This window comes from Rhinopithecus bieti, unplaced genomic scaffold (genome assembly GCF_001698545.2).
Source record: "Rhinopithecus bieti isolate Rb0 unplaced genomic scaffold, ASM169854v2 scaffold_70516, whole genome shotgun sequence".
Lineage (NCBI taxonomy): Eukaryota > Metazoa > Chordata > Mammalia > Primates > Cercopithecidae > Rhinopithecus > Rhinopithecus bieti.
Genome location: NW_016826783.1, coordinates 186,057 through 194,062, shown reverse-complemented (window position 1 = coordinate 194,062; position 8,006 = coordinate 186,057). Strand labels below are relative to the sequence as shown.

The 8,006-nt window shown below is 37.6% G+C and overlaps 1 protein-coding gene across 4 annotated transcripts in view; it reads left to right on the top strand.

The window, feature by feature from the left end:
* The window catches only part of SPATA22 (spermatogenesis associated 22), a 31,914-nt gene that overhangs the window by 22,571 nt on the left and 1,337 nt on the right, over positions 1 to 8,006 (top strand). For 3 of the 4 annotated variants that reach the window (XM_017863611.1, XM_017863610.1, XM_017863612.1), the window contains exon 8: positions 2,416 to 2,513. In XM_017863611.1, coding sequence (XP_017719100.1) covers positions 2,416 to 2,513 — 98 coding nt within the window. Of the gene's footprint in view, positions 1 to 2,415; positions 2,514 to 5,413; positions 5,740 to 8,006 lie in introns of those variants that run through there. The other variant, XM_017863613.1, reaches the window with a different exon arrangement.

The following is an 8,006-nucleotide window of genomic DNA, read 5'->3' as shown; positions in this document are numbered from 1 at the left end:
TTTTGTATTTTTCAGTAGAGACGCACCGTGTTAGCCAGGATGGTCTCAAACTCCTGACCTCGTGATCCGCCCGTCTCGGCCTCCCAAAGTGCTGGGATTACAGGCTTGAGCCACCGCGCCCGGCCACATTTTCAATTGCTGCGTAACAAAGTAAGGGAAACTTAGCAGCTAAAAACCACACCCACTTCTTAACTCAAGTTTTGTAGATCAGAAGTCCGTGTGGACTTGACTGCGTTCTATACTCGGTATCACAGTGCTAAAATCAAGGTGTCGGCTGGGCTGGTTTTGTTCAGTTTTCATTTTTGGCTTTTTGGAGGTTTCCATGCCTCTGGCCTCTGGAACCCCCATATACTTCAGGGATTCTTCATCAAGTCCTACTCAGGTTGCTTGAAGCATATCTCTCAGCTGGTTGGCATGGCTGTTACTACTCTATGTTGAAGCTTGACTTAGCTCTTATTTTGTTCAGTTCTTACCAGTAGCCATGTAACTGCAATAGCAGATGGTATTCTATTTCATGTCAGTTTTCTGTCAGAGCTAGAATACTGTCAGAAGTAGAACATCTTATTTCAAAGATCTTAAACCCTGTTGGACTTCCCACTAAATTGCTTTTTCCTGTGTGAAGGATGCCTTTGGCTCTCACCTCATTTACAGAATATAAATATTATAAATATTCCATTCATTTCCCCAGGTTCTCTTTGGTGAATTGTTCAGGTTCACTCCAGAATATCCTTTTAAGAATATCACAATACTCAGTATAAACACCAATAGACATTCTTGTCAAGAAATGAAGGGGGTCCATGCTTTTATATGTGATGGTGAGCTTTCATAGTGCTATGATAATCCTGAGCTCCTAGGCTAGACTCTAAACTTATCAAAGGTAGATACTTCATTTTACTGCACTTTAGTGTCTAGCACACTGCACAGTATATAGGAATTCCCTTTCAGTTGCAACCACCCCCCCCCCCGCAAAAAAAAAAAAATTAGTGGATTTTTAAATACTAATAGAGAATTATTGACACAACTGAAAAGTGGCTAGGTTTCTGACTTCAGGCAAAGCTTGATCTGATCTAGCTGCTCAAGAGATGACACAGTGATTTCTCTCCATCCTGGCCTGTCATAGTGTTGGCTTCATCTTAAGGCTCCACACTATAGTCTCTTCAGAAGCTTCTGACTCTCCCCTTATGGTAGCAAGTTGATTATTAAATTTCTGTAGACTCTACATTCTTATACCACACTGTCATATTCTTAGATTTTTCTTCTGATTGCTCTTTCCTAAAAATTAACAAATGAGTCTTTGCGTATAACCGTTTCTGACTGGGTGACATGCCCATTGCAGAAATCCTGAACTATGTAGTTGAGCAATAAAATATGCTGATTGGATTAAGTCAGTCACAGTTCACTTCTGCATCTGGGGATGGGGACAAATCCTATCCACATAATATGGCTAAAAATGGAATTTTCCTAAAGGATAATCTGGGTCTTTTTAGCAGAAATGGAGGCCAGCCTCAAAATAACAAATGCCCACTACCAGTACTCAGTAGATAGTTATTAAATAAATGAATAATGCTGTCACTTGATAATAGTTTCTTGAGATAAACATGAATTACAATTTGCACTTTATAGGTGAAGAAACAGATTTGAAAGTGGTTAAACAATTTACTTGAGGGAATAGGGAGATGTAGGTCAAAGGGTACAAACTTGCAATTATGGAGGATGAATAAGTCTAGAGACTTAATGCACAGAGGAGGTCTGTAGTTAAAATTATTGTATATTAAAAGTTTGCTAAGAGTAGATTGTAGGTACTCTTGTCACACACAAAAGGGATAATTATGGAAGGTGATGGGTATGTTAACTTGCTCGCTGTAGAAATGATTTCACTATATGTATATGAAAATATGTTGTATGTATATGAAAATATGCTGTATACCTTAAACATATATAATAAAAAATAAAAACCCAGTTTGCTGAAAGTCACAAAATATTAGTAAGTTGAAGTACCTGGGACTTGAATGCATGACTCCTGATTCTAATTCAATGTTTCTTTTTTCATTAAATTATAATGCTTATTTGTTACACATGTGCATTTTATTATTGTAATGTTGTAGACTGTTCTGGGGATTTAACCACTCTATACTACACATTCTAAGGAAAGAGTTTCAGGTGGTCATTTATTGTCAATTATATGAGCTTGACATATAATCTGTTCCTAAGTTGGAGAGAGTCATAAGTTTTGTTTTCCTACCTGTAAAACTGCTTGAGAAATATCTTCTCTTCTTAAAATGTCTTCTTTATTACTGTATAAATAGAACTATGAGAGGTTGATATGAATAGTTATTTAAACATCATCTTCTCTTTGTTAAATTTTATTTGCAGTTTACCAACATTTGTTTTTTCTCCCATTTCAATATTGCTTAGCTGTTCTTGATTCAGCTGTTACACCTGGCCCATATTATTCGAAGACTTTTCTTATGAGGGATGGGAAAAATACTCTGCCTTGTGTCTTTTATGAAATCGTGAGTATTTTTAAAGTATTCTTTGCAAAGCCTACGTCAACAGAATATAAACATACAGGCTGTAATTCAGTTGAACTAGGAATTCTGTTAATTTAGTACTTTTAACACTTTGTTTGGTTTTAGTTCTGATATGAAAGTTGTTTATTTGTATAATATGAAGAGCCTACTATGTGCCAGGTGTGAGGGATATAAAGTGGAATATAAACGGTAAATGGCTCTTTCTCTCAAAGAGTTTGTAATCCCAAGTAGAATGGTACAGAAATGTTATGCTGTGGTATGGTGAACAGCATGGTGGAGCTGGGTATGTGCAGGGTGCTAGAGAAGTAGGTAAGAAGGAAGGGGCAGATCAGGGAAAGATTTTCAAAGAAGTTGGTAACTTATCCTAGATCTTTAAGGGCTAATAAGAATCAACTAAGCCAAAATATGTTGGCGAGGGAAAGAAAGATATAGTCTAAGGTGAGGGAGCAGCATATGCATAGACTTGAAGCTAAGAGAGAGCTTCACGTGTTCAGGGAACTGAAAGTAGTTATAATTACCAAAGTGAAGAGTTAGGAACTGATGGGGGTAAGGGTAGTGGTTCTGAAATTGGGGGAAAGCATAGTGGGCTGGGATATAAGGAAGAGGCTTGGTGACAAAGAAGTCTGGAGTTTGCAAAGGAGGCTATAGACCTACACACATTGAGGCTGCATAAGAGCTACATAAACTTTATAAAGTTTGACCTTAATTCTGACATTGGCCTCAATTCTGAAATCAGACTTGGATTCCAGCATTTACTCCAACATTTTCTAGTTTTATGACTTAAGTAAGCTGCTTAAATTACTTGAACTTCAGATTTTTAAAAAAATCTATAAAATGGGGAGACAAATTCCTACTTTGAAAGGTTGTTAAGGAGATTAAATGATGAAACATGAATATACAGTGCATGACACATAGTAGGTGATCAAGAAAATTGTCAATTCCTGTAATATCTTGAATGTGTATTATTTTTATCTAGTCTGATTTTTTAAAAAAAAACTTTGTTATTGTCATGTACAGAAAAGTGTAAAATCATAGCCGTACGGTTTGATGAAGTGTCACAAAGCGAATGCCGCCTAGGTTAAGAAATAGAACATTGCCGCCACCCCATACCTTTGTGCTCCTTCCCATTCGCTGCCTTCTGTCTTCTCCTTGCGAGTAGCCACTAACCTGGCTTTCAGTGTCACCAATGAATTCTGCCTGCTTTTGAGCTTTATAAAAACAGTATCACACAGTATGTCTTTTTAAATGTGTGATTTCCTTTATTTGACAAAATGTTTGTAAGATTCATCTATATTGTTGTGTGTAGCTGTAGCTCACTCATTTATATTGCTTTGTATAGCATTGTGTTGCATGAATATACCACAGTTTTCTATTTCACTGTTGTTGGGCATTTGGGTTTCTGGATTTTTGGCTGTTATGCATAATGTTCTATGAACATTCTTATCTATGTCTCTTATGCATTTGCATGTATTTCTGTTTGATATATACCCAGAAGTAAAATTGCTGGGTCATAGAGCACGTGTATATTCAAATACATTAGTTATTGCCAAATCATTTTTCAAAGGATTGTGTCAATTTAAGTACTCACAGGCAGTGTAAGAGAGTTGTGGTTGCTCTGCATTCTTACCAACGCTTAGTATTGTCCATCTTTTTTATTATAAGCATTCTGGTGAGTCAGTTTGGTGTTATGTCATTTCTTTTCAATTCCCTGGTGAGTAATGAGGTTGAGTACCTTTTCATATGCTATTTAGATATCTTTTTTGTAAAGTCTGTTCAGGCATCTTGCTGTTTTCTTCTTATTTGTCTTTTTCTTACTGATTCTAGGAATTAAAAAAAACTATTCTGGGAATCAGTTTTCTGTCCATTATGTGCATTGCAAATGTTTTCTCATATCGATGGTTTGCTTTTTCCCACTTAATAATGATGGCTTTTCATAAAGAGAAGTTTTTCATTTTCATATAATCCTTTTATCAATCGTAAGTCTTTCCCCTGATAATTAGTGCTTTTTGTGACTATTTAGTGAAAGCAATTTCAGAATGCTTTAATTTTATTCGTAATTGAGAAGATTTGGAGATTGCTAATCTTTTTCTGATTTGTCTCTAAAGGCATCGCACTTTTGGGTCTCAACTTAAGCTTCAGGTCGGAGTGGGGGTGGTTACTAGAATCTCTTTTCCTTGGGGGCCTAAGATTCCATTTTTTTGTTTCCCAACTATACAAGTCTGTGAAAGCTCTGCTCAGTTTCTTTGACTCTGAACTGCCTTTCTGTAATTTGCAGACATCTCAGGGAGAAAGTACCCCCTAAATCAGGTTTCATCTGAGACTCCCATACTATCCTAGATGAGGGCTGGGGGTTCTCTGTAATTCCTCACTGTCTTGATATCTCTCTGATGCTTACGAGGAGATTTTTTTTTTATTATTATACTTTAAGTTCTAGGATACATGTGCATAACGTGCAGGTTTGTTACATATGTATACTTGTGCCATGTTGGTGTGCTGCACCCACAACTCGTCACAAAACATTTCATCCAGCTGTCCTAATTGTCATCTGATGAGCTGTTTTGAATCACCCAGTCTGCTGCCTACTGCAAGTAGAACCCTGGGAATCTGATAAAAGAGTGGGTAATTTCATGTGTCATTCAGTCTTTGAAGGAGCAACAACTTGCTAGCTCGTAAGAGCCCTACCAACTGAGGGTCTTTCATCTGTTTCAGGGCACCAGGTGAATAACTATCATTGTCTTGTTAGCAGTGGGGCCCTGCCTCACGTGAAGGAATTTTACAGCATTTTGAGATGACACGTGTTTAGTTGATAATATAAATATTAAAAAAATTGAAATTCAGATGAAGTAATAACTAATTTTTTGATATTTATTTTTTGAAAACAGGATCGTGAACTTCCAAGACTGATTAGAGGCCGAGTTCATAGATGTGTTGGCAACTATGACCAGAAAATAACATTTTCAAATGTGTTTCTGTCAGACCGGCATCTGTTTCTGAACAAAATCATTCCAGGCATTTGTCAAAATTGCAGATGTTGAGATGCGGTATTATATTAATGTGATGAATGAAACTTAAAGTGATAAAAGGAAGTTTAAATAGCATAAATTATAGCAGTTTTCTGTTATTACTTAATTTACCATCTCCATAGTTTTATAGCTGTTTTCTTGTATTTCACTTGTTGAATTAAAGTATTTGAATTCTTTTAAACGTGGAGTTTTGCAGTGTAATTTTAATGTTTTATTAAAATGATATATTTGCTAAAATTCACAACCATCCTAGATAAAATACTATAACAGGAATAGATGATACTTATTTAATATGGGATAATAATACATCTGAGTTAGCTCAAAACCGACATTGGGCTTAAGGGGAAATATTAGAGGTATTTTAGAGGTGTTTGCATTATCAGGAAAAGACAAGTGTGCCCACTGTCAGTATTATTATTAAGCATTGTTCTGGAATTGCTAGTCTGTGGGATTCATTTAATTACTTCAAATATTTAATAAAATCTGCTTTGTGCCAGGCATTGTTGCAAATGATAGAGACAAAGTAGCTCACAAAGTAACAAAATTAGGGGTACCAGAAATGTTGGTGTGCTTTGAACCAGGAACCCGTATATCATCATGTTTCTCCCATAACCATGATTCACGAGTCTGGAAATCAAGGAGTGGTAGCAGGGCTGACTTCCTCATTATTAGAGCAACTAATGTACCCACGGAACTTTTCTCCCTACCCCACAGTTTTGGGCTCTGTTGATTAACAGACCTTACTTTCGAAAAGTCTTATTTGTAAGTAGTTTATTTGAGAATTTTACTTCATGCGAAGAAGTAAGGAATAGAGGGGTGTTAAATAGGGAAGAAGGGATACCAGTTACTAGGATGGCTTATTGGGTTGGCAACCACTAGGAGGGACTAAGGCATATATGCATAAGCTCCCAGCACCTGTATTTAAGGGCTGACCAACACGGCAACAATGCCCTTGTACTTTCTGGTTGTGTATGTATGTGTAAGCATTGGCCTGTTTTCCATGATTTTCTACTCCATGGAATCAGAGAAACCTTATGGCAGGGCACAAGAAGCAGATGGAATAGGCCTGAGATAATACTGTCAGACTGAATCTATGTGAAGCTGGTCAAAATCTGCGCAGAATTGGTTATTGCCACCGTGGCTGGAATAAGAGAAGATGGCTGAGAGGATTTGAAGTGGTAGACAAGAAGTGTCTGATACAATTCTTAAGGAAGGAATGTTTTACCTGAAGTGCTTCCATGGAAGTGCTTCAGGAATGTTTTACCTTCTGAAGTGCTTCCATTCTACTGAAAGTTAAGACTGCCATTTGGCAATTTTGGTTCTTTATGTTTCTGAATCAGTAGGCAAAAAAGGAGTTGACTGTACTGCCTGTGGTACTTCAATCCCAGTTAACAATGGAAAATTGCGTTTCTCTGCATAATGAGGAGAGGGAAGACCATATCTGATATGCAGGGGATTCTTTTGGCTGTCACTTAGTAAAAGTTAATGGAACACTATTATAGCAACCCAAGAAAACAGTAACACTGAGGATTCAGACTCACAAGGAATGTGGGTTGAATCTAGCTGAAGTTATGTAAAAGGGTACATGGAATAGTTGTGGAAGAAGGAGTTGTAAATGTCAGCTGTGGTCTTGTGATCAGTTGTAGGGTAAGGAAAAGCTAGTACGAGGAGGTAATATGACATATGAAGAGTGGTTGAGATAATGATGGTGTCTGGTTATTAAGGTCTTCCTAGAGAGGTAAGGAGCTAGAAGTACCTCAAAGGGCTGCAAATGTGGATTTACTTTTCCATATTTGCCTGAGGAAGAATTGAATGTGCTCCAGGAGAGTTCATCTTTTCTCTTACTCCTGTCCTTTTGCTATATCTCTATATGGTTGGGTCATGGAAGTCTGATCCTTGTTGGTTACCATTTTCTCTCTCCTAGGGCCTATTTACAGGGAGTTGGGTTATAGTGAGAGATTCTGCCACCTGGAAATATTTCCAAAGCATACATCTTTCCATAGTGGTCCTCTATTCGAAGACCACTGGTGGCTTGTTGTTGTCTACAGGATAAAACCTAAACTCTTACACCCTTAAGATATTTTAGGACATTTACGGCCTGGTCCCTGCTTGCTTCTGTGACTTCTCCAACCATTTTCTTCACTTCTCAAGATGTAGGCCCAAACCTCACAGGCATGCTCTCCATTCCCTAAGCAGGCAGTGATTAAGCACCCATCCCTGAGCTTCTCTCCATTCTCGTGATCCCCAAAGGGATCAGCAGCTGTAATCAGTCACTGTAAGGTGTAAGATGTGATCAGCAGCTGTAATCAGTCACTGTAAGGTGTAAGGTGTAAGGTGTGATCAGCAGCTGTAATCAGTCATTGTAAGGTGTAAGGTGTGATCAGCAACTGTAATCAGTCACTGTAAGGTGTAAGGTGTAAGGTGTGATCAGCAGCTGTAATCAGTCACTGTA